Consider the following 25,076-nt stretch of genomic DNA (forward strand, 5'->3'; position numbering starts at 1 on the left):
TGGGTAAAAAAAAAAGCGTCCCGTCCGATCGGGGTTGATGAATGTCTACCTAAGAATGGAAGCTTTGACCATCATCTGCTGCGACGTTAGCGAAAAATGTCCACAAACTTCAGTTCGCCATTCATGGGAAGTGGAAAGTTTTCGGTCAAGCGAGTCTCATGTCGAGCAGAGGCGATGTCTTATCTTCTAATCGACCCCCGCATTTTGAATCGGGTCTATCATGATTGTTCTCCTCCTTATGTGTGCAACGCTTAGACCTTGTTTTTGTTAACTAATTGACTTTCCTCTCCCGCAATGGTGTTGAACCTTCTTTTCCTTCTAGCCTTCCGTCTTGGGTTTCGTCTTTCTAAGACTTTACATGTCCTGTAACGTCAAACGAATCGAATCGGACGAATGGTGAGGAAGGGCGGGGACAACGTGCTACTTGTGCTAGCGTTGTTGTATTACATAGCTCGCATAGGTCCACCACGATAGCGCTGTAAAGTAGTAGTAGTAGTAGTAGCACGAAAAGCACATCACTTTTGTGTGGTTCTCTCGATGGTAGCGTACATAACCCTCTTGCCATTTCTGGCGTTTTTGGATCTCCATACATATCGTATCCAGATCGTATTCAGACATTGTTGGGCCGCTGCCAAGTCGAGTTGTGATGGAACGTCAAGATGCCGAGATCCTAGTTCTAGTTTGGGGTTCGACTTGTTTTAACTCGTGTTCATCAAAGGTCTTTTTTACCCCAGCTTTTTTGCTTTATCAGACCATCGGATGACATGAGAGAGCCTCATGTTATCTTATCTTGTTATACCTCGGCATTCCGTCCGTAACTAGAGATTTTCATTGGATTAAACTAGTTAATCGGCGCGTGAGAGTCCATCTTCCGATCCATGAAGACAATAATGATGGATGATCGTGAGCTGGACAATCGCGAGATATATTCTAACCGCCGAGCCGCCCTCGCAGTGTGAGATGGGGTTTTCGTTTCCCTTGTGCCTGAATGTGTAGCGGCAAGTCCATGCACGATGTGACCAACTGAAGATGGCCCTGAAGATGTGACGAGTGCCTTCGTTGCAACAGCACCGCCTTGGAAGTTGAGCTATCCCGGCCGCTATGACGCCTTTGGATGCCGTGGAAATCCAGGGGGAAAGGCGATCACTGGGATCAGTGAGATTCCAAAACCGCGAAAATACCGTTACCCTGGATAAAAGCGCAGATCCAAGGAAGTTATCTTTGGGCGACATGAGGAGGATTCCCATTGCCCAGGGCAGCCAACGGATAAGCCGCCCCGTCCAGGGAAACGCAGCCCACTGATCAGGTTGCTGATGCTCGCTGCATGTAACTAAACCAAGGCTAGTTAGTGAGGCTTGCTGATGTTGTGCGTCTCACTTCCCCGCAACAGCGTAACGCAAGGGGATCAAGGACGGGTAACAAGCTGCACTGCACTGTCGCTGCACTGCACTGCACGACAGGTACATAAACCGGCAGAAAAGGATCAGAGGGTCAGGTACAGCGAGCATCTCGTTGGGTCCGAGGGTCATTGACATGACTGGGCTGTGTGAGGTTGTTGGGAAAACAGCAAAAGGGACGGGGACTTTGGTAGTCCCTCGCCATTTACGGTTACGGGCGGGAGCTCGAGACGAGACCACGCACCGCACGGCACTCCGTAATTGAGTGGATTTTGTCTGCACCCATCGCAGATGCCGCCAGCAGCGCAGGGGAGGCCGAGATCCCCACCGGAAGGCCCCGGTCAGGATCTGGGAGCTGCTAACCCGTTCGGGCTATGGCGGACTGGGCGAGATCCCCCGTTCAGGAGCTCCTGGCCACGAAAGATGGGCAGATGGACACCGGGACGGGAGCTGCGAGTTCAGGAGGACGGAAGAAAAAGTCAGATGGAAGAAAAAAATATGGGAATCAAAGCTGAGCTTTCAGCACAACCGACGCTTTAGCATTTTGGTAGGCTGACGCCATTCGCCCGTGGGTAAACAGCGCACGCATGCTGCAAAGGAGCCAAGGCCCGACTTGGGAAACACAGAAGGCGCCAATGACATTTGTCTTGCAACAAACGCAGTCACAAATTAACGACAATCACTAGCCCGGCCACTACCTGGAAGTCGCAGAACACGGATCCGTACCTACTCCGTACTAGTACCGATACAGTCCGGTGGGTTCAAGATTGCAAAGTGGAAGCTGGCTGCAGCAGTGCAGCGCTGTTCTGCGCCATAACGTTATCCACGCGCATATCCCCGTACAAACTTCCACTTGGTCTGCACTTCGACTTTCGCCCCATCTGGCTGCCACTCAGTCCACACGCATCATCCATCATATCTGTCGCTCATCGTCCGTCCCTTTTCGCTCCTTGTCCTGCCCAACTACCTACAACTATTCCAACTATAATTTTCGCTTCCATTCCGTCTTTCAGATTGCCATACTCGGCTTCCCATTAAGCGACTCGACTTTAAGGACATTATACAAGCCCCCGACCGCACCAACCACTAGACACTCAATTTCCCGTATCGACTCCATTCAACGCACCACGCGACTTCCCATCCTTGCGGCACTCCCGTTTGCTTTACATAGCCTTCTCAGCATCACTCGACCGACGCAAGCCCGGTGCGCCCATTGCACGCCACGATAGAGTCGGAAAGCATAACGCCGCCGCCTAGGCCCTTCCTTGTTGCTCCAGCTTCTCCTTTACAGGACCCGCCAGTCCCTGGTGTGGTCCTTAGCAACACCGACAAACTGGATTCGTAAGTCCCCCCCGGCCCTCTTCTAGACTTTCCATCCCATTACCTATGCCTGCTTGGAATCCCTCTCGTTATACCCTCAAGTTTGTCCACAGGCTCTTGGGTCGTACAGTGTCTCGTGCGCTGAACCGAATTGCCCGGCCCAAAGTTGGGGTGCTAGTTCTGGGTAATCCCTCCTGGGATCCAGGAACTACCACTCCTGATACACTCACCTGCCCTCGAGGTCCTCCTCGATGACATCCTCCCATACAAACTGTCACATGGCTGCTGTCCCTGTCTCCACCACTAACGGACTATGGCAAAGCTTTGTCACTGTGACGGGCTGGTCCTCGCACCAGATACCGATACCGGCCAACGGGCGCCTCTCCAAAAGCCACACCCGATCTCTCTCCAGCATCCTCAGCCGTAACAGCGCCTCGAGGGCCTCGATTTCCGATGCACCACCCGAACTTCCATCCGTAAGCGAGCCCACCTCTGGCAATGTACCGCCATCAACCCCGCGTCTCAGACGACCTTTCTCCCCGCAACCCATCGACGACGAGAACGAGTTGACAACTCTCCCCGATCCACGAAGCCGGGCTATGAGCCCCTCCAGCGCCATTTCAATGACCAGTCATCATCATCCCGATCTCGACCAGGAGGTGGCCACCCTCAGCACGAAATTAATCAACGCAATCAATCATCAGACCACATTGGATGATAACCTATCGCAAACTAAAATGGAGCTAGAGCAGGCACGCGACAGGATCAGGCAACTGGAGAGGACAGTGGAGGAGCAAAGGGAGATGCTGGCCGGTGACGTGTGGGTAAGGAGGAAAACGGTCGAGGCGGAAAAAACAACTCTGCTGGGAGCCATTGCCGAAGAGAAGCAGGCCCGCTTGGATGTGGAACAACAAAAGAAGAAGATCGAACAGGAGTTGGAGAATCTAACAGCCGCCCTATTCGAGGAAGCCAACAAAATGGTCATTTCCGCCAAGGAAGAGGCCAGGATGGAGCAGGAGATCCTGCAACGGAAGAACGACCAGCTCAGGGCACAACTCGTGGATACCGAGGGATTACTCAAGTCGCAGCAGGAGCAACTGACAGAGCTGAAGCATCTCATGGAGGACATGAGCGCCGAGAAGGACGAGCAGATTCCTCCAACGGCGCCTTCTTCTCCAGGCTTCAGCAAGTTTGAGCTTTCAAACGAGGAAGGCCTTTCCGATCGCTTACACCATGGCCACCACAACCGCCAACAAAGCGTGGTAGAGCCCATGTCTCCTTCATATCCTACCAGCTTTACTCACCTCCTTAAGCCCGTACTTCGTACCGACCTAGCATCGTACAACGACTTCAAGGATCTCATTCGCACATCCAAGAGGATCTCTGCCCAGCGCATACCCACACCATCTACCGGGGGCGCACTCACGTCCCTTGGCTTGGGCTTAGGATCGGTAGGCGCTCATCTTGCGCTGGCCAATGCCTCCAGCACGTCTCTTGCGACCATCGCAACCACCCACTCGACCTTCTCCCAAACTCCCGCCACACCCGCATCGGCCGTCACCGCCAGCCCCGGCATCGCTGCTATCCCTCTTCCGGCCTTGAAGGACACCAAGTTTTATAAGAGGGCCCTTACAGAGGATATCGAACCAACACTACGGCTCGACACCGCGCCAGGGCTTTCTTGGCTTGCCCGGAGGAGCGTCCTTACAGCTATGTGTGACGGGTCCCTGGTAGTAGAGCCAGTCCCAACTGCGACAACGACAACAACAACTGGCAGGTTCGGCAGAGTTTCGAGGCCCGAGTTGAGCCCATGCTCTCTGTGTGGGGAGTCCAGACCAGAGGAGCAGTATCTTCGAAAGCACCGATTCCGGATCAGCGAAAATGGCTCCGCGCAAACTGGATATGCATTATGCCGGTATTGCCTGTCAAGAGTCCGATCAACATGCGATTTCCTGGGATTCCTTCGCATAGTCAAGGACGGTCACTGGCGAGCGGACGACGAGGATGCAGAGAAGGCGGCCTGGGCCGAAAGTGTGCGGTTGCGGGAGCAGATGTTCTGGAGCCGTATCGGTGGTGGTGTGCTCCCGGTCACACATTTCCAGACAAGCCATAGTCGGGCACCCAGTCGGGCTCCTAGTCTTCGGGCTGACAAGAGCCCCAGGACGAGCCTCGACGCTGACAAGGATGGAGACGAGACTCCTGCTGCTGGTGAAGCCCCACAACTCGCAGTTTCCGTGGCAGCGGTGGCACAGGCGATCGAACAGGAGAGCTCGGAGACGAAAATTTCTGAGGTGTCCGAGAAACCCGCTTCTGATATTGCCACGGAGCTCGTCGACCAACCCGAGACTCCCAAGAAGGAGGAGCCCTTAGAGGAGGTAGAGGTGCCTGCCGTGATGAGTGAAGTGTCCGAAGAGAAGGACGAAGTCGTTGAACAAACGATTGAGGCTCCTGCAAAGGACATTGAGGGACCTACCGGAGAGGCCAAGGTGGCTTTCGTTGAGCCCAAGACCCCCGCCAACAAGTTTGAGTTCCTTCCAGCGGAAATTACTCAACCGCTGCCATCCACCGAAGATACCCCAGCTCAGCCTATCAGCCCCGAGGTCGAGCCAGCAATCGAGGAGCCGAAGGAACTTTCTGTGACGATACCCGGAGCTTTCACAGCCTAGATTCCCACGTTCTCTTTGATGGCCAGACACGAAACTGCACTTCGCTTGTCGGTTTGATTATTACTTTTTTTTTTTTTTCTTCGCTGCTGTTTTTATTAAGCTATTATCTTGGTTCACACATTTTTGGAGGGCGCAACATTCAATATATTGGGCGTTTGGTTCAGGGCATTCGTATTCTGTTTCTTTGCTCCTTTTCATATTGAGCACAACTTGTATGATATGATACCGAAGCCGCAATGGGGGTGGGGGGCGGCGTTTTTCCCTCTCACAACCCCCACCACACATAAGCACAAAACGGGGGATTTGGATTATACAAACCTGATAATGGGTGAGAAGGAAATTCTTTTAAAACCACAAAAGACGAAAGGCTGGGAGGAGCGGGAGCTGCTTCCACGCTCACTTACGCTAATGGAAGAACGGAGGCAAAGAAGGATAAAGATATATACAAACTTAATCAGGTTTATTCAAAAGCCACACACTCTCGCTCCTCGCATGTACTTCCGCCTTTCTCAATCTGTCTTTACTTATACTTAGTTTGGGTTTAGCAGGAAGGGGAAATGATGAGGCGGCTGGCGAAGGTCTGGGAACTACCATAGCTAGGCAAATGTGGTGACAGGAAGGAAGTAGAAGGGTCCGAATGAACACACGTACATCAGACCAGCCAGTCTTTACACCCTTCAGCATAATTCATGAACCGTTGTGAATGATACTGTATGTTATTCGGACATCACCGCTCAACTACCGCCAACTAGTTGCGGTTTTGATGGAAGTTGTCCCGCTCACCGACTATGTAGTGTAGTACCAAAATCTCAAAACTCAACAAAACAAGAATCAGAACTCTATACCAGTAAATACATACTTTACCCCCTTTTCCCCATTCCATCTCTTCCATCCCCCCTGTCCCTGTCCTTGTCCCTGTCCTGTCGTCGCGTGGCCCCAATCCCAACCCCCCTTTTTGCTTTACTGTATGTAGTGTAATTTTTTGGTACCTGACTAGGTAGGTAGGTAGGTAGTTTCCGAATACTAGTTCTAGCTACCTTACCTAGAGGCAGTCAGGTACGAACCGTACTAGAATAGGGTCGGGGTCCGTCGGGGTCCGGTTTATCTTGTTATCTACTTGACCTGCTTGACCTACTTGTACTTTTATTTTTCTTGTTGGTTGAAGAAGACGGGCGGGATGAGATGAGAGGATGGTTCGTTTGTGGGTTCGATCGTTCGAAAGGGTTTGGTTTGGTTATTGACGTTGCATAAAGGTAATATGCAGGCGATGAATGGATGGATTTGCAACACCCTGAGTATAAGAAGGAGAGAAGAAAGGAAGGAAGGTAGGAGTTGTTTGTTATTATTAACATTTCTCTTAAAACATGGGTAAAGTACAAGTAGGAGTACAAAAGAGGATGTGATGGATGATCGATCAATCGATCGATCTGCAAAATGCATCGATGTGAAAAGGTCTGTGTGTCTGTCTGAATGTGTGAATGCAAGCTAAGAGGCTGGCTAGAGAAGTTTAAAAAACAGGGGTATGTATAAACGGTGTACCTTTCAATACATGCAGAGACATACATATATGTCCATCTTGTCTGAGTGGGTGGCATATGGGGAAGAAAAAAAGTAATTAGATGGGGTTTGGAAACGAAACGGAGATTAAGTATCCTGCATCAACGACATCATATAAACTCAGAAGGGGGGGTGGGGAGGTTGTTTGTTGCTCCCTTCCTTGGCCGTTATATCCTTTGCCCTTCCCTTCCCTTCCTTCCCGTCACCTCTACTCCCAAGACGAATCCAAACCAAACCAAACCAAATCAGACCAACGCACACGCAACAGCTCAACCTCAACCACCCCTCTCAAATCCCAAATCCTAAAATCTCACAATCTCAAAAATCTCAATCCTCCCACCCCTCCCCCCCTTCTCCTCCCCCAAAATCATACGGATTCCACTCCTGCCCGGGATAGCTCGTAGCGCTCATCATCGGCACCGCATCTTCTTCGTCCTTCTTCTTCCCCCCAGTCGCTGCCCCATTGTTGCCATTCATCCCCCCACCATTAATGTTGTCATCATCCGAAAACACGGGGATTTTCTCCTCTTGCTCGCGAAGTAATTGCTTGCGCTTGGCTTCCTCGAAGATGGAGCGGTCGGTTAGGGGCTTGACTATCCCCTTGGAGTTGGGGTTGGAGGGGTCGGTGAGAGGGGAATTGGAGGGGGAGGAGGAGATCAGGAAGCCGGAGGCTGTGGTAATGACGCCGTTGCCATTGGAGGAGCCGGGTTCGGTGGGCTGGTGGAGTTGGGGTTTGCTGCACTCGGGGCTTTGGGTGGGGGATCGGTCGGGGGATATCAGGATGGGTTGTTGTTGTGGCGCTGGCGCTGGCGCAGCAGATTCCTGTTGAGGTTGGAGTTGGGGTGGCTGCTGTTGCGGCTGCTGGTGATCAACTACATCCCTCTTCGGGTTGGGGGATTGGGCGGTGTCGTCCACAGAGACGACCATGAAGTCGGCGATGTGAAGCTGCTGCTGCTGCTGCTGCTGCTCGACATGATGGACATGGCCTGGGATAACTGGGTCCTCCTTCTCTACTTCGTCTAGTCCCACGGCTCTTCCCTGTTGAACATCTCCGTTTTCGACCGGCGCTTGATGAGCTGGGGTAGGTCCAGCTGCCTTCTCGACTTCGTGATTAACCTCATCAATAGGAGCCACACTGAAATGGCTGTTCCTACTATCAGGAGACTCTTTACGAATATCGCTCAAACCATTAACCCCCTTCCCAGTATTAACTGACTCCTCCTGTTGGGTCTTGGGGAAATTGTACCCATCCTCCCCCTCCTCCACAGAATCCCTCCTCTGCGGTAGAACAGGCGACTTAATCGACTGTCTCGGTGTCGCATCGTAGATATTATTCTCTCCCACATGCCTATCCGGCGACCGATGCACATGCACCTCCTGCGCCTGTGCGCGGATGAAGCTGACGGTGGTAGGCGGCGGCGTCATAGGCCCATGCAGGTGTTCATCTAGGAGCGTAGGTTCCGGACTAACGGCCCTAGAGTCCGTTACACTGTCCGTGGCTGCGATTCCGTTCCACTGATGATGATGGTGGTCGTGATGGTGGTCGTTCTCACCCTTCTTGCTGTCGAGGTCCTTATCGACGTCATGATCACCATTGTCCATGTCCTCGTCAATCCTCAACCCAAGAAGTCGCTGAGCTACGTTAACTGGTTCGGGGCTGACAGTTCTGGAGTCCGGAGAGGGAACAGCCGCTGATCCGGAGCGGGAGAGTTGTTGTTGGCCCTCGGGCATCAGAGTTACTCCGCTGTCGTTCGAGATGGGGGAAATCACGTTCATCGACGGGGATCCGTTGCTGGGCTGCAGGGACATGGCGCTGACTTGGCTGACTTGTCGTTGGGGGATGAGACCAGGGTTGGGCTGCTGCTGAAGTTGCTGCTGGGGCTCGCTCGCCGGAAGAGGTGGGTTAGGAACATTCGCGGCATCCGGGTTCACCGGTGAGAAGGGAGTGTTCGGGAGGGGATAGTTCGGCGGAGAGGGGGATGGCTGCGGCGGTGGCTGCTGGAACTGCTGCAGCTGAGGTCGAGGAGAGATGTTGCTAGCCTGTCTCGCTGTTCCGATGAACGGAGGAGGAGTAGGCGAGATGCTTGGAGGATGCTGCGCAGAGTGCTCACTGCCTGGCGGAGGAGACGATGGGTGTACGGGAACGTGGAAGACTGGTTGAGGTCCTCCGTGGGAAGTCGGTGGGGTAAAGAAAGGAGTAGGTGTGCCAGCAGGAGGTGTAGCCATTGGCACGCTTCCAGGAGGAGTGGCCATAGGCATGCCCCCAGGTGGCCCGGGTGGCATAGATCCAGGTGGCATTGGGCCACCGGGATGAGGACCGTACATGAAAGGTTGACCGGGAACAAACCCAGGAGGTAACATTTGCGGCATTCCGGGCATCCCCGGGGGCATCATCTGCCCTGGCATCGGCATAAAATAACCTTGTGGCGGCTGGCCAGGAACGTTTATGAAGTACGGCATCGGCATACCCATGGGAGAAGGTGTTGCCATCCCTTGTTGTACAAACCCATAACCAGCTGGGATGGGTACCTGGGCATACCGCTGTTCCTGTCCTGGAGGACCGGATGTTGCTGGGTTCTGGCCTTGGCCTTGACCCTGGCCTTGGTTGGGAGGCTGACCTGGACGTTGTTGGGCTTGGCCTTGAGCAGCAAGTTGGGCTTGATGTTGCTGGAACCTCTGAAACATCTGGGCTTGCGCATGGGCTTGAGCTTGCGCGTGGAAGAATTGTTGCTGCGCAAAGGCTTGAGCTTGGGCTTGGGCTTGGCCTGCTGCCATCTGGTTGGGATGCATCGGCTGCCCCGGTACTGGCGGTCTCTGCCCTTGAACAAGACCGGGAGCCGGGCCTGGCTGTCCCTGAATCATCTGTTGCGGCTGTTGTATCATCTGGGGCGCAGGTTTAGACTGATTGGGAGCGGCGCCAGGAGCGGATGTAACAGGTGGGCGGGTAGGCTGCTGCGATGGCTGCTGCGCAGGTGGGCGCATGGCAAGATCTGCTTGTGCCGGTGGACTAGGAGCTTTGGACGGATCCTGCCTCTCATTTTGATACTGCAAATGTGGGCTTGGCCGTCGGTCTCCCAGTCCTGGCCGTGATTCTGGCTGCTGTTGCTGCTGCCCCTGCTGTTGCGGTTGTCCTGGCAGCTGGTTCTGAGGGGGCTGTAAGCCTGGCTGCCTTTGTGGTTGTTGCTGTGTCTGAGCTTGGTTCGGCTGGAACTGTCCTTGGTTGGCTTGAGGTGACTGAGGCTGAGACCTTGAAGGCTGGGCCTCTCCTTGCTTGGTGTTGCCACCCCGCTTCAAACCGCTCATGAACGACGACTTGCTCTTCTCCTGAGATGTTGTTGGCGAGGTCTGTTGCTTAGTGCCCCTGAAAAACTTCGAGATACTGCTCTGCTCCTTCTCTTGAGGCGGAGGGGCTGTAGTCATGACATTCCGAGGGGGAAAAGCGGGGCTGGGTTGCTGAGGTCTCTGGGATTGTTGTTGTTGTTGTTGTTGTTGTTGTTGTTGTGCCGGAAAGCCAGGGCCCATAGTCGTCGCGCGAGGTAGCGAATGACTAGGAGGAGGAGTGTTTTGGCTGGGAGTACCTTGACCAAGGCTCTGCGGGCCAGCTGGCATAGGTTGTGGTTGTTGTTGCTGGCGACCCGGGCCTTGGTTTTGCTGTTCTTGCGGACCTGGGCTTTCTTGACCCGCCCGCTGGGCAGAGGTGGGAATATCGGGAAGCGACTTTCCACCTTGGGATGCCAACGTATGCTGAGAATCCGAAGGGCGTTGGGTTCCCAATATTGACGGGGGTTGCGTACTCGGTGGACTCTGGGGTTGAGGAGGAGGTTGAGCTGAGGAGACCGAAGCCCCTCTTTGGCGTTGTTGTTGCTGTGGCATAAGACTAGGAGGGATCTGGGCTGAGACAACCCTGGACCCTACCGGCTTTCGCGCAGGCAACTGATTCGGCGGATTACCGTTCATACCGAGAGTATACATGTTGGGCAAGTTACTGCCTTGAGAGAACGTCCGCCCGTGACCTCCGTTCGTTGCCGCCGGAGGCGCTTGTCCATTCGTGGCGGGAGGTGTGCTTTGCTGGGGATGAGGCTGGTCTACCGCGGATTGAGTCTCTGAAGGTGCCGGAGAAGCAACAGGCGGGCTGACAGGACCAGTAGGGACGACATTTCGGCCATTAGGTTGACCCTGACGAGTCTCAAACTGTTGCTCATGTTGTTGTTGCGGTTGACTCTGTGGCCCTCCATTCTGACCCTGCAAAGAAGGCTGGGACTGCTGCACGTTAGGCTGGGGCCGTTGGTGTCCTGGCATTTGCCCTTGCATCTGCATCTGCTGCAGTTGATGCATGCCTGGATGGCCTTGTTGCATGAACTGTTGATGTTGAGGAGGAAGCTGGCCAGGGAAGACCACTAACTTCCCATCTGGGCCAACAGGAAACTGTTGACGGTATTGGTGCTGCTGCTGCTGCTGCTGCTGGGGAACTTGCCCTTGACCAGGGGGCGGTATAGCCATTTGTCCTCGTCCCATTCCTTGAAGTGTCTGCCTGGGGTCCATGAGCTGCTGGCCAGCCCCCGTACCGGACACCGGTTTTGCGTCCTTGTTCTTAAACATGCCAAAAATGCCACCAGAGGGCTTCCTAGCCTTCTCATTCTCGGCAATAGAGGCAAGAGACTGATGTTGCTGAGGGGGAACCTGACCCGAGGTCTTTGGCCGCAACGGAGACATGGGGTTGGCGCCACTCATAGTAACGGGTTGTTGTGCCTGATGCTGACCTTGGGGTTGGCCCTGCGTTGTAGGCCTAGCGGATTGGGCGCCTCCAAATGTTCGGTGGACTTCCTGCTGCGATGACCGACTGAACATGGCCTTGAGGCCCATTCGACTCTTCTTCGGCTGATACTGCTGGTGCTGAGGAAGGGGTGACTGTAACCCGCCGCTCACGGGCGTGGTGCTTCCATGGGCAATGATGCTCTCCTTACTTTGAGGAGCCTCCGTTCCCGCTGCGGCACCTAGCGCACTGAACATTTGCGCGTGTCTCTGCTGCTGTCCTCCTGATTCGTCAGTCATGACACTGGCATCAGAAACCGCGTCACTCGTGACCGGAGTACCTGCTCCAACCCTGTTGCGGAGGCTCGAGAAAATACCCGAGTTGCGCCTGGCCCTGTTCCCATCAGCAGCTGGGATCGGACCGGGTGCCGGTAGGTCATCGATGTCCACATTATTCGTCTGTGACAACGACTTTCCGCGTGGACGCTGCTCGACGAGATTCCCGGAATTCTCCTGGCCATTGAGTTGCGGGCCTTGGCCGTTTTGGTCTACCGGCTGGATTTGTGGTTGCTGCTCTGTGTCTGGAGCCCTCGGGCTCCGTGGCGATGCCGGAACGCCCGTCTCCTTGTCGAATCCATAGAAGGGTTGCTGTGAAGCATTGCTGGACGAGTGTCTGTGACGATTCGTGGGCTGTAGTGGCTCAGACAGATGAGACTCCTGCAAGTTCCAGTTTCCTTGCGGGAACCTTCCTGCCAAGTGAGGAGGGGGCATCATGACGGGGGCCCGGCCACCGTTTGTTGGCGTGAGTTGTGGAGCCACGGGCGGAGCTCCGCCGTTCATGATAGGGAGGGGAGCCCCGGGTGCTCCCGCCGGGGCCGATCCGGGTTGCCCCTGGGCGTTGCCTGGTGGACCGGGTAGACCTGGCTGGGTCTGGACCGGCGATTGACCAGGCATGGGCCCAGTGATAGGAGGTGACGGGAAACCATTGGGCAATGATTGTCCTGGTTGGATTTGCATTTGTTGACCCTGAACCGGACCTTGAGTTGGGCGATACATATTTTGGATGAACTGGCCTGGTGGAGGTGCTTGGGTCGTGAACTGACGGCTGTGCGGTGCTTGTACACCACCGGCTGTCTGATTCGTAGCCATGGGTATGGTTTCAGACACAGTTCGTTGCGGGGTTGCGACAACAGTTTGTTGTTCACCTTGATGTTGCCCTTGTTGACTGTACTGGGTTGAGTTTCGCGGGGTAGCGTCGGCGGCGTCACTGTATGTTCTGGTGTTGTCACCGGCAGCAGAACCTTCGACCTGGAAGGGTCTCAGTAGAGATGAAAAGGTGGATGCGCGAGAAATTGGAGGCAGCCCTATAAAAGACGTGTGTCGATTCGGCGCATTGACACCATCAGGCTGCGGCTGCGGCTGAGACGTTAAATGCAATTGGAAATGCGACTGCGGGGCGTGGCCCTGTTGCTGCTGCACTTGTTGCTGATGTTGCGATGGTTGGTGTGGGTGAAAGTAGACCTGCTGCGATTCGTTTCCAGCCGAATGCGTATAGTATTGGCCGTTATGCGCGGCTTGCGTGTGAGCTGCCATGTGAGAGGTGAGGTCGACGATCTGTCGCGAGGAGGTGATGATGGCAAAGTGACTTTTTGGTCAGTATCAATGTCAGCAAGGCTCTCCTGGCAGTGGACGAGCACAAACAGCGGTGGAGTCCGAGTGAGATGCTGCTGTAAGACGACAACGCAGGACGTGTCGCTGTCACTATCGTCTTACTTCTCGATGTTCAGACTATCACCAGTCTTTGCATCCACGTCTTTCTCCTGCAATTGCTTCTCGAGCGTTTTCCCCAGCACGCGAACCTCCACTCTCGATTCGTTCCTGGTCAACGGCACCAGCAGCCGAGAAGCTTGGGCCAAGAGGTGATGATTTTGGTGGAGCTACGCTGGCTCCTGGGGTAGCTTCCTTCTGGACGGATAAATCCGAGCTTCAATTTGTGTTGATATTATGATGATAGAAGGAGAAGGATTGTGTTGCTGGCTGGTTGATATTGGTGTCACTGCAGGCTCTTGAGTTCCGACTCATACGGTGTGGGTGTATGCGGTCGTGAGAGGGTTTCCGATATAGGTAGCGACAAGCTCAGGCTGGCTGTAACGGCGGCTAGCAATCAACCCTTGAAGTTCGCCAAAGCCCGCGTCTCAACGATTGCGGTTGTGTTGACTGAAATGCTTCTTTGGCAAACACTCAGCACAGCGAGAGATGGACACGTAGAAGTTGAAGAGAGGAATTGCGCGTCAAGGTCAGGAACTGCTGAGGCGGGAAGGGTGAAGAGACTAGTCACAAGGCAGACGCGGTTCGGCCTGAAGATTTCTGGAGACGCTGCTGCAGGTGCTGAAATTGCGGGAGCCGGGACTCCTGGTCGAAGTCCACCCCCAGCGTCTCTTTCGGACAGGGATCCGGGAACTGAAGCACCAACACGCCGTGCATGCCCTGTTAGGGTCGACAGGGGCCTGAAGGATTCGCTGGGCTTGTTGGGCTGCGATGGGCGCTTCATCCCTTCGGTTCAGCGACATTGAGATCTTGATGGCCCTCCCGTACGGGCAACAACCGCTAGGATCCGCTTTGAAGGCATTTGACGAGCCCCATGGCCTCAAAATCGTAATCACGATACAGCTTCCGCTACGATCTCGAGCGGTAAGAATGGGTCTTACTAGGTAAAGGATTCTAGTTGGCGAGCTGATGAAGGTTCAGAAGAGGGATCGTAAGCCAGAAAAGCCAGGGTCATAGCCGAAGCGGGCAGGCAGTATGAGATGTGTGTGACAATCGAAGTGCCCTGCACGAGCTGGAACGCACCGTTGCACTCAATGGACACAGTCTGATAGGAAACGTGGTCTAGGGAAGTTGGGGAAGCACAACGCTGGGCCACCATGCTGGCCTACGGGAAACCTGCCAGTCTCGGCCCTACAAATGGACAGTGTGGAGAGCCAAACGGAAGCCAACAATGGCGGGATAGTGAGAGACAGTGCCGCCGCCAAGCAGATCTCTGGAATCTGGAGAATTGGATTCTGTGGAGTGGATGTCATTTGTACGACTGGAATGCGGCACGCCATGCTGCTCATCGTTTCGTGCCGACGATATGGAAGAATGGAAGAGGGATGGAAGATAGAGTATGTGTGACATCTGGAAAAGAGGCATGTAATGGCCGGCTGGCTCACCAAGGCGAAGACTTGCCCTATAACTTTGTACTTTGTCACCCATCTTTCATATCCAATCTCTCAATGGACAGACAAGATTTCTCCCATAACTTTCCCCTTTCCCGTATGATCCGTATTGACAACAAAAAGCCTGAAAATTTCCGTGGAACTCTCCATTACATTTCAATCCGCCCTCATATGATAATACATCGCAGTAGGCCGGTAAAAGATCAAACAAGAAATTGGGAATCAACCGCGTGTATAAATCGGCAAACTGTTCCATCTCAGATGTGCGTAATGCCTGCGTCAGGATTGCGAGCTCTGCTAGAATCCACAACTGAGTAGGTCATGACCGAAAAAAAAAAAAATAAGAGGTTCATTAAATGGCAAAACAGTTCCGGTAATGCCAAAAGTCAAGTCAAGGCTAAAGTAAAGGAGGGCCGCGTGTCGACCAAGATGGGACCGAAACCTAGAAGAATACCTTGTCGCCAGTTCCCTTCAACTTGTTCTTTCCCTTGCTGAGCAGACCCTTCCCGGCCTTGCCAGCTGCAAAAAGGAGTTCCTTGCCCTTGGTTCCGACCTGCTGGCTCGAATGCGCAAAGCCCGAGTGCCCATGGGGCAACGACGGCGGCATTGGCATATTGGTTCCTGGCCGTCCACCTTGCTGGAAGTAACCCGGGCTGAGTGCCATAGCCTCTCCGCTTTGTTGCGCATCCATTGGCGTAACAGGCATCGTCAGCGAGTCCTTGAAGGACGACGTAGCGTTCGAATGTTCGGGATACTTGGACCTCATAGCCAGCAGCCACTCCTCCAATCCCGTGTCAATAGCGGCGAACTGCAATCGGGTTTCATTGTAATGCTTAAGTCGATCTGCCGATGAAGGCATATCCATGATTTGCCGAAATGATATGATATTGACTGGGTCCTTTGGCCCCGATGAGCCGGGGCGACTAGAAGGCTTCACCCCGAAGGTGGGATGCTGCTCCGAAGGTTGAACAAGAATCTTGTCTTGGCCCATGGAGAGAGCACGACGGCGGGATTCAGCATCCTCGTCTGAGCTAGCAGATACGGGAGAAGCTGGCTCTAACATTGACCGCGATGGAAGCGTGCTGATTTCCGATACCTCATGAGATATTTCACCCGATGCTGCCTGAGCAGGCTTATCGGCACTTTCTGTCGAAGTAGAAAGGGGTTCGTCGGCATTCGACAGAGTGAGTGCCGTTGTTTCTCCGGTATTTTCTGCAGCTGGCGTCGAAGGAGCGAAAGAAACACCATCAGGGCCAGAGGTACGGGACTTCTGCTCGACATGGTATGCAGGGTCCACTTCAGGAGCGTTTGCGGCGTCTTGCTCGGAGGGTCCTTCCCAGGAGAAGCGACGCCGTAACTCGGGGGCCCCAGCTGTGTCCTCAGTCAAACCTTGCTTGGACACCGAAGTAGAGGCACCAGATTCAGAACTTGTAGAGGTAGCAACAGAGAGAGGCGCTACAACAACACCCTTTGGTGTGCCAGCCGCCAGGGGTGTAGGTGTATCTGTCGCAGCCGGTTGCGTAGTAGCACTCGGTTTCGTTTGACTCTGGTTATCCTCGCTGGCAGCAAAATAGTCACCATAGACATCCCCAAAATAGCTGCTCTCTCGGGTAGCATCTGGGGCGGGGTGATTTGGTGTTGATGATGACCGGGCAATATCCAAAAAGCTGCCAGATATTTCAGGGTCACCCAAGAACTTGGTTATCTCGTCTCTGAGCAGGTCACTTTCTTTGAGTGGAGAGTCGCCGGGCGTATTCAAGTTCGAGCCACCACCCACGTTTGGCGAAGGTAGCACGTGCAGTGGTTCAGCAGACTTGCTCCCTAGCAAACCACGGTTAAAGTTTAGTGGTGCAGTCGGAGTGATGTCCCGATGTTTTGAAGGTTCCATTGTCGGCGCAAGACTTGCATGCGTGTCTTTATCTGAGGTAGGTGTTGCCTGAGCAGCTTCCCCATCAGACGTCGAATGAGGGGATTCGATAGCTGCTTCACTCGTTTCTCTGGGGCCGGATGGGTCGTGCTGTTGAGCTTGATCAAAGTCTGACGGACGTTCTGTATCAGCAAAGGATTTGCCGACGAGTGACGAACTTGGGGGCTGGGGAAAGTTGCTCGTCATGTTCGAAAAGGTATCGTTACGAGCCGGCGGTGGGGTTTCTCCAGGCGTGGACAATGTTTCGGTTACCCAACCACCTGGAAGGCGCGGGCGGACAGCATGTTTGTCCATATCCGATGAAATAGTTTCCTGTGGCGTTTCCATCTTGTATGGCAGTTGTTGAGAAGCATTGGCAACTACATGGGATCCATTAACGTCGTCTTGGGTGTACAGCAGCCCGACAGACTGGTTAGGCGGGGATCCAGAGCGAATGGGTTCCCGTGCAAACTGCGGTGTTGCATCAGACACCGCCGCACCTCCGATAGAAGGCGGTGGCGCTTGTGCGGTAGACACAGGTTCGGCGACTGGTAGTGAGATAGGCGCCACACTGGGATTTGCCGGTGTAACGATACCTTGTTCCGAGTTACCGTCCTTTTCCGCACGTTCGTCTGTAGAGATCCCTTCTTGTTCGGGAGCCTTTGTTGGGTTAGAAGGGTTGGAGATGTCTGGAATGGAAGCCAGTTGAGGCGCTAGAACCGAAAATCGAGTTGAGAACAGATCTTCTCCGAACCCCGACAAGCGTGTGACATCCGGTAGTGTGGGACTTGTCGAGAACCGCCGGACCTTGTCCTCTTCTTCTCCAAAAGCGACAGGTTGGACACCGGACTCCTTCGACGCAGGCCCAGCGAGCAACCCTTCAGCCCCATATTCGCTGTTTCGCTCCATCACTGGAGCTAGACTCGGCCTCCGACCCCATGGACTATCACCACCTTCATTGCCTGCTGCACTACCTCGACGTTCCTGGTGACCCGATCCCGAGTTTAGGCCCACAGCGTGAGCCCCGTTGCCCAGGTGTCCTTGGTTTACGGGCTGCGAAGATTGCGACCCCGCGTTGTTGTCCTCGCCCATTCGTCGATATATGTCAGTAGGTCGTGGAAGTGGCAGCGGCTTGTCCGGCGATACCGGTGACCTGGCGTTGGGGGAGGCTGATCGAGCGTCTGACCACGGTCTTTGCGCTGGCACGGCCCAAGTGGTAGACCTTGGTTGGCGGGTCGGATCAGTCATGTCCGGGACCTCGCGAGGGCCCATACTGCTCTTGCGCGGTGGAAACTGTGCAGAGGCCGCGCCCGGGCCGACATTCTGGGGCATGGTCGCTACGCGCTGCATGGACGGAAGAACCTGTTTACCTCCAACCACAGGTGAACTGGCCCGAGGCGCATCGTATTGAGGCTGGCCAAATGTGCCTGCTCTTCCCAGGGCATTCGGTGTCGTTGGCGTCGATGAGGCTGCTACCATCTGAGCGATACGGCCCGAGGGAGCAGCTGGCGGTTGCTGAGTTTGTAGATGCAATGCTGGTGTATATGGCTTGTACTGCTTAACGGGCTGTCGAGGGGCCGATGGAGGTTCCTCGTCCACATCGTCATACTCCTCACTTCCCCAATCGTCGCCGTCGTAGTTCTGTGGCTTGAAGTTGGCCCATTTTCTCGTCTTTGAGCGGTTGACGTTGATTTGGTATTTGGTGTTCGAATTCGGAGCGCTAGAGTTTCTGTGCGTGGTGTCGGATGGGCCTTTAGCAACTGCAGGCTGAGAAGCGACCTGCTCGGGCATCATAGAAAAGGGGAGGCTAGGAGCAGGGCAACTAACAGTGGGTTGGTGTTGTTGTTCGTCGGGAAGACGTTCCCGTATGTCCCGTCCATGGCATTGGTCGCTGCTCTTTATGGCGATGAACGTCGCTGTGGCATGCGCCGATATGTACAAGCAGGTGTCGGGGTGGCGCTATCGACTCGGATAGAAGATGTGGGATGAAAACCGAGTGTCGGAAGATTTGAAAGGTAAAAGTAACCTCCTGCAGCCTGGCGTATCCCGTAATTCTTGCCGGCGGGATCCTCGAGTACCCAAATAACAGTTTCAAACGTGTGTATCCGTGGCGCCAAAGGTGTCTGCAGCCTGTTCGGTGTGGAAAGGGCGAGGAACGTAGAGAGAGAGACAAGGCGGATGCCGATGATTAAGTCGGTGGTGGTGGTGGATGGTGGTAGATGGTTGGTCGGTTGGCCGGCCGATTAATTAGTTGAAAGTAGCGCAATAGATTGGTAACCAGAGAGGGGGAAATGGATGCGCAATGCTGGATGGAACTGTCGCAAAAGGAAAATTGAGGGTGGGAAAATCCGGAAAGGAGAGGCTAGAATAACGAGTCTGTGTTGGAGTGGGAGAAGGGATGAAAATATGAAAAGACAGACATAAAAATGTTGAAGACATTCATCTTGCGCGGAGTTGACCATTCCCCTGCTCTTTCTCGTTGTTGAAGATTGTGGTCCGGGACCGCGGCAGGGATCAGCAGCCCAGCGTTGGCACGTCAGGCGGACGTGGGGCGAGCTTTAATGAGCCGGGCTGTTAGTGTTCTCCACTCCGAACACTAACTAGATACCACCGCATTGAGCCGCGGATGCAGTTAAGAGATGCCTGTGATTTTATCTTTCCCTGAGACATGGAATCTTGACACCGTTCGAACCGGAGCATCCTTTCTCTTCCCAGAAACCGCACAAGGTCAATCTTTGAGGTGATGAAGCTCCCATTTCAAGACAGTAAGAAATACTCTAGCTAGACATGAGATACCCCCGCTGCCATGGTGCATCTTTTGTGTATCTGCTTGAATCCTGGGCCAGTACGATCCTGGACACATTCCATCTGGGGTGTATTGCTTTCAGCGGACTTTTCCACATGCAATCCAACTGTCAGTCCTGTAAATTCCTCTTGAACCCGTCATCGTTACGCGAAGCGGCTTGGAGGCAAATGGCCAGCATTCTTCATCCAGCCATTCGTCACTGCCAAATGTGCTTCTTCTAAATAATCAACAGCCGCATTCAATCCATGAATTTCCAATATAGATACTGTGGTTGTAGTTGACGAGAGCCTCACTCGATGTCAATGGCGTATCACCCTTGCTGACATTGACAGCAATGACAGGCCTCTGGTTTCTGATACCGCTCCAAGCGCCTCAGCTGTCGTTCCCCCTGGTCCATGGGGTTTACTGGATCAAGAATGCAGTAGCCCTGGAACAGAGGCCATTCAAGCGTCGTAGCCCATTCCGGTAAGCCACATCATCGTAAACATGTTGACATTCATGAGTCTGGGGCAAGAATAATACACTACACTATTCCCAAGGAGTGGCGAAGAAGACTAATTGATGAGGAAGAGTTGCAATGCCGAGGCGCTGACTTCATGGTTGAACGGGGTGCTATAGTTGTTCTTTAAAAAGATTGGATTGTTTGACCAATCAGCTTAGTCCATGCACAGCTTAAACACAGTGTCTTGGACAATCAGCTTTGAGTTTCTGCACGGTAGGCTTTTCCTGTTGAACTGCAGGGGCCGAGCCACACAGCGTCACGGGCACTCCTGAAACCAAGTAACCACCTTTTCCCTTTATCGACAACAACGGAGGAAATTGTTGAACCTCGACGACTACAACACCACTGCAGTCATTTGATTCGACGACATCGACGACGACGACGACGACGACACTAGTATAGCGACGCCATTCCTTCAAACGCCATCCCGAATCCCTCTCTCAAGCGCCTTTGATAGACACGACCTTTAATTAAGAACACCCGACGAGCCGCCCGACCTCCTCGCCAGCCGCGAATTAGCCCTCGCTCGCATCCCCCGTGCCCGCCCATTTCCACTTTGCCAATCCATAATCTCCTCCGCATACTTCCAGCCTACAAGTCGCATCCGCCCCCGGTCGCGATTGACCAAGTTGACGACGTCTCAATTCCTGGCTTCCTTACGAACACCGACGCTTTATCGATAACGACCTAACCGCGTGCCGGTCGCTTAGGGGTACACGCGCCCCTCTACGGCCCATTCACTGCGATTTGCTTTTGGAAACGAACGGTTCGCCGCATCACTATATACCAACACACCATTAATCATGGGTACCTTTGCCATCAACGACCGCACGGAGGAGTTCCGACAGATTGTTGCGGCTGCCCAGCGTCGGCAGGCCGCAAAGCCAGGAAAGCAGCGACTTCTCGACACTGCTCAACAACATGCTGCCAACAGCGATGCCCAGCCTAGAAGGTCCGAGTTTGCGAGGGGAGCTGCAGAGATTGGAAGGGGCATTTCTGCGACAATGGCCAAGCTGGAGAAGCTAGCACAGCTGGCCAAGAAGAAGACTCTTTTCGATGACAGGCCCGTTGAGATTAACGAGGTAAGCTCAGCTACCTATAAGCTTGTCCTTTGCGCCCCGACGCCGTGTCCGGCTGGCTAACTCGTCATGCTAGTTGACTTTCGTCATCAAACAAGACCTGTCTTCATTGAACGAGAAGATCAGGAACCTGCAAGATCTTTCCAGGCGTCTGCACCCGAAGCCCGACCAGGAAGGGGAGAACAACAAGAACATTCTTCTGCTCCTGCAGGGTAAGCTGGGAGATGTTGGTGCCAATTTCAAGGACGTGCTAGAAATCAGAACCAAGAACATCCAGGCGTCGAGGTCGAGGACCGAGAACTTCGTTTCGTCAGTAGGCCAGCACGCGCATGCCTCCCTACAACAGTCTGCGTCGCCGCTATACGGCACGCCTAGCAGGGGGACGCCAGCACCGGGGCAGCAAGATCTTATCTCCCTGAACCCGATGGGAGACCAGCAGATGCAGCTGCAGATGTTGGAGGAGGGCCAAAATACCTATGTCCAACAACGAGGGCAAGCGATCGAGGCCATTGAGTCGACCATCAACGAGTTGGGTTCCATTTTCGGTCAGCTCGCAGCCATGGTCAGCGAGCAATCTGAGATGATCCAAAGGATCGATGCCAACACGTAAGTTACCCATTCATTAGCTCAAGACAGCTCGAGAAACCAAGACAATATTAACCCACGATGTAGAGAGGACGTGGTAGAAAACGTCGAAGGTGCGCAAAAAGAACTGCTCAAATATTGGAGCCGTGTTTCAAGTAATAGATGGCTATTAGCCAAGATGTTTGGCGTTCTGGTGAGTTACCGAAATCCCTCCTGCTCTGTTACGTATGTCTTGCATGAGATTCTAACGCTGTGCGACTTTGTGTAGATGATTTTCTTCCTTCTCTGGGTGCTGATTGCCGGATAGACGGCAATTCCGGCGTCGTTTGCTGTAATACTACTTATACTTCTTCCTTATAATGCATGCAGAGGCGTCTCTTTGTAGACTTTGTGCATTAATTATACAATTTCTCTTCCTCACTAAGACGTGGGCCTCTTTTGCGTGCGTTTTGCCGTCTTCGTTCACTTTTTCACAACTCGAACTCCCAAGGGCAGAGGGTTGAATCATACATTATCTCTCTCACTGACTTGAGTCTATGAGAGGTGGGTGGGGGTGATCATTTATACCTAGGGTACAGTATGCTGAGGAAGCTAGTCTTCAGCGTAGGGACCAAGACCGTAACGGATGTTCACTCTCGGTACATTGACGGAATTGTCTCGCGTCAACGGAGCTTAACCGACGGAAATCGGTCATGTTAAATGCCACCAATAAGACGACCAAGTCAAGCCAGGCATTCCACTTCTCCGGTTTTTGGAACTGCAATCGGTTCGAACAAGCCTCGATGCCTTGGAAAGCTGTCCCCTTGAGTCCCCCCCGGAAAAGGCTAGGGGACATGATCCACTCGCCGTTACCACTAAACTGTGGGGGTGGGGATGGCTAAACACCAAGCAAGGTCTCACTACGACAGAGGGGCAGTTCGTTCCTCCGAGGCCATTGTAGCGGGGTAAGGTGAGAGACTGACTTCCGTCCCATGTTGACGATGTCTGTTTTTGAGGCTTTCACCAGCGAGGTGATCGATATCCTACGGCCGTGATGCTGTCCAGTATCTGGAATGCAATGCCGAACTCCATTGTGTCCTGACTACACATGGAGGGATAGGAATTCCGGACTAGACATGGAGAGATAGAGGATCCAAGTCCTGGGTTTCATGAAATTCTTCAACTCAAAGTTGACAATGTTCAAATCACACAATGGCCTGTCGATGTCATTTACCCCCCACCCACTCTATCCGCGAAAAGCTTACAATCGGAATCTGGGATCCTAAGATCACATACGCAGTCACAGGCAAGATGAAGGAAACGAACGAATGTGGACAAGGTATCTAGCCTCCTCGAAGACGGATATCCCGAAACGGATGGTACCGTAGCTATACTTAGGTAAATCCCCCTCACTCCATCTCTAACGCCGATTACCATTTAGCCGAATATCCAATGCGTTTTCTCAACTAAATCCTGGACAACTTTCTTTCGTCCCAAGCTTGACTTCGTTAAAACCAGACATTTCTCTCTTATAAACCAAGTCTTTTCGTTTACTCCCCTTCTTGGCATATCAATATCTCGAGTGAAGTCCACGAAATCTGGCTACCTTGTGTAAAAGTAGACATCTTCTGTCATCTTCACTCCCCGTACTCCTTCGTCGAAACTTGCCATCACGACCAGCAGCAACAGCAGTAACAGCAGCACCAAGCTTTTTCGCGGTTAGGAACAGCACGAAACAACTCACAACCACTACCATCACCACTACAATGGCCACCAAAACCTTCAAGCTCAACACCGGAGCTGACATTCCCGCCCTGGGACTTGGTAAGCTTCCCTCCCTTCCCACCTCACCAAACCACTTACCCTCGCTCTTTCCCCCAACCACCCACCCTCGAGCTAGCGAACTAACCTCCCCCTCCCACTTAACAGGCACCTGGCAAGGCGAATCCACCCTCGTAAAAGACGCCGTCGTCGCCGCCCTCAAAGCCGGCTACCGCCTCATCGACACGGCCTACTGCTACGGCAACGAGGAGCACGTGGGTGCCGGCCTGAAGGAGGCGTTCGACCAGGGCATCGTCAAGCGCGAGGACGTGTTTGTTGTCACGAAGCTGTGGGCGACGTACACGAGCCGAGCGGAGGTGGGGCTGGAGAAGAGCTTGAAGAATTTGGGGTTGGAGTATGTTGATTTGTTTTTGGTGGTATGTATCCGATCCTTTTTCTTTCCCCGGGATTATGATGGCTGTTCTGTGAAAGGAGAGTGTGGTGGTGCTGAGTGGGGGTTGGTAAGGGCTGGGGAGGAAGAGGAAGGGAAGTGAATTGTGTTGAGAGACGTGCTAACGAGTGGTGATTTATTTTTGGTGGTAACAGCATTGGCCGCTATTGATGAACCCCGAAGGTGAGTTTCAATTTTATATAAACGACTGACTCTTCAAAGCGGATGACTGACACACGAAACAACACAGGCAACGATGACAGATTCCCCAAGCTTCCCAACGGCGAGCGCGACATCCTCCGCGACTACAGCCACATCCAGATCTGGAAGAACATGGAGAAGCTGGTAGAGGGCGGCAAGACCAAGGCCATTGGTGTTTCCAACGTATGTGATTCTTCTACCTAACCCCTATGCCGGCGGCTGTTGACTTAAAGCGACAAAACAGTACAGCAAGCGTTATCTCGAAGAACTCCTTCCCCACGCCACCATCGTCCCCGCCGTCAACCAGATCGAGAACCACCCGCAACTGCCCCAGCAGGAGATTGTCGATTTTTGCAAGGAGAAGGGCATCCACATCATGGCCTACTCGCCCTTCGGCAGCACCGGCAGCCCCGTGACCAGCGCCGAGCCGGTGGTCAAGGTCGCTGAGAAGCATGGCGTTAAGCCTACTACTGTTTTGTTGAGCTATCACCGTACGTATTTCCCGTCTTCTTATATTTGGCCTGGCGGACATTCATTATGTGCTGGTGGAGCTTGCGAATTGGAGAAAAAAAACAAGTGCTGACATGGTTCCGAATATTTACAGTTTACCGTGGAAGCACCGTCTTGCCCAAGTCGACGAACCCGGACCGCATCGAGGCTAACGCCAAGTTGATCGAGCTGGATGCTGAGGATCAGAAGCTTCTGAATGATTATTCGGAAGGGTTGGTCAAGGGGGGCAAGGTGCAGCGTTATGTGTATCCGCCATTTGGTGTCGATTTCGGATTCCCGGATAAGTCGTAGGTTAGGGCCCGGGACAAGATGTTGGAAAACGTAATTTCCTGACATATAGAAGAATACAAAAGTAAATAAGAACAACATGTTATGGGTATCGCAAG

General features: G+C 53.5%; 5 protein-coding genes across 5 annotated transcripts; 3 read left to right on the forward strand and 2 right to left on the reverse strand.

Annotated features, from left to right (window-relative positions):
* The first annotated feature begins 2,167 nt into the window (after window positions 1-2,167).
* SMAC4_06807 (uncharacterized protein) lies at window positions 2,168-6,183 on the forward strand. Its single transcript, XM_066090521.1, has 2 exons — window positions 2,168-2,738; window positions 3,040-6,183. The coding sequence occupies exon 2, from the start codon at window positions 3,317-3,319 to the stop codon at window positions 5,381-5,383; it is 2,067 nt and encodes a 688-aa protein (XP_065945545.1). The 5' UTR covers window positions 2,168-2,738; window positions 3,040-3,316; the 3' UTR covers window positions 5,384-6,183.
* A 1,084-nt stretch (window positions 6,184-7,267) lies between these two features.
* Window positions 7,268-15,235, reverse strand: SMAC4_06808 (uncharacterized protein; the record flags this gene model as incomplete). The annotated part of the gene is made up of 2 exons (XM_066090522.1): window positions 14,031-15,235; window positions 7,268-13,337 (listed from the first exon to the last, which is right to left on the reverse strand). Exons 1-2 carry the CDS (start codon window positions 14,174-14,176, stop codon window positions 7,268-7,270), a joined length of 6,216 nt encoding a protein of 2,071 aa, XP_065945546.1. The 5' UTR covers window positions 14,177-15,235.
* A 43-nt stretch (window positions 15,236-15,278) lies between these two features.
* On the reverse strand, window positions 15,279-18,607 carry SMAC4_06809 (uncharacterized protein; the record flags this gene model as incomplete). The annotated part of the gene is made up of 1 exon (XM_003348985.2): window positions 15,279-18,607. The coding sequence occupies one exon, from the start codon at window positions 18,605-18,607 to the stop codon at window positions 15,353-15,355; it is 3,255 nt and encodes a 1,084-aa protein (XP_003349033.1). The 3' UTR covers window positions 15,279-15,352.
* A 1,783-nt stretch (window positions 18,608-20,390) lies between these two features.
* SMAC4_06810 (uncharacterized protein) lies at window positions 20,391-22,268 on the forward strand. The gene is made up of 4 exons (XM_003348986.2): window positions 20,391-21,206; window positions 21,280-21,809; window positions 21,876-21,981; window positions 22,057-22,268. The coding sequence occupies exons 1-4, from the start codon at window positions 20,928-20,930 to the stop codon at window positions 22,093-22,095; spliced, it is 954 nt and encodes a 317-aa protein (XP_003349034.1). The 5' UTR covers window positions 20,391-20,927; the 3' UTR covers window positions 22,096-22,268.
* Window positions 22,269-23,248: 980 nt separating this feature from the next.
* SMAC4_06811 (uncharacterized protein) lies at window positions 23,249-25,069 on the forward strand. The gene is made up of 6 exons (XM_003348987.2): window positions 23,249-23,591; window positions 23,697-23,965; window positions 24,135-24,162; window positions 24,230-24,363; window positions 24,425-24,671; window positions 24,785-25,069. The coding sequence occupies exons 1-6, from the start codon at window positions 23,534-23,536 to the stop codon at window positions 24,979-24,981; spliced, it is 933 nt and encodes a 310-aa protein (XP_003349035.1). The 5' UTR covers window positions 23,249-23,533; the 3' UTR covers window positions 24,982-25,069.
* The last annotated feature ends 7 nt before the right edge of the window (window positions 25,070-25,076 follow it).

The sequence above is a fragment of the Sordaria macrospora genome, chromosome 1, assembly GCF_033870435.1.
Source record: "Sordaria macrospora chromosome 1, complete sequence".
Classification (NCBI taxonomy): domain Eukaryota; kingdom Fungi; phylum Ascomycota; class Sordariomycetes; order Sordariales; family Sordariaceae; genus Sordaria; species Sordaria macrospora.